The sequence below is a fragment of the Penaeus monodon genome, chromosome 21 (genome assembly GCF_015228065.2).
Source record: "Penaeus monodon isolate SGIC_2016 chromosome 21, NSTDA_Pmon_1, whole genome shotgun sequence".
NCBI lineage: Eukaryota > Metazoa > Arthropoda > Malacostraca > Decapoda > Penaeidae > Penaeus > Penaeus monodon.
In genome coordinates, this window is record NC_051406.1 from 45,014,090 (window position 1) to 45,014,613 (window position 524).

At 43.9% G+C, this 524-nt stretch overlaps 1 protein-coding gene across 1 annotated transcript in view; it reads right to left on the bottom strand.

Moving 5' to 3' along the window:
• Nucleotides 1-213, bottom strand: part of LOC119586687 (splicing factor 3A subunit 2-like) — a 25,020-nt gene extending 24,807 nt beyond the window's left edge. Inside the window, exon 1 of the mRNA XM_037935419.1 lies at nucleotides 199-213. Within this exon, the coding sequence (XP_037791347.1) occupies nucleotides 199-213 (15 nt within the window). The remainder of the gene's footprint in view (nucleotides 1-198) is intronic.
• Between the last annotated feature and the right edge of the window lie 311 nt (nucleotides 214-524).

The window sequence follows — 524 nt, forward strand, 5'->3', positions numbered from 1 at the left end:
TTGAGATTTCGCTTGCATCTGTGTAAGAGTGAAGTACACATATCGTTTTCAAACTGAAATTCATACAGACCATATAGGCATAACTGAAAATATTACAACTGCAACACTATTACCTATCTGACTATTCCACCATCAAACCCTGACACATACCTATCAAAGAACTGACATTCTCTACCACATCATACAGTATCAGCTTACCACAGTATCAGCCATAACCACATCAGTAAAAGCCCTCTAACATGGGTCAGCCCCCCCCTTTAAACGTTTTCATCAATAAAGATAAACAACTGACGCCCGTATGGTTTCACACGCCCGTTCGTCACTACTCGACTTTACACAGGGAATACCCATCACCAGTCACGTCTAGAAAGGGAGAGACAAGTCCACGTGTCCTCTGGCTGAAAAAGCGACGCACACAAACCACCAGACTGGAAATAACTGCGTCGCATCGATCGCTGATAAGGAATTTACATAACACTGGCTCTCCGTCACTTTGGTACTGTGATACGGTGGGACGCATGAAG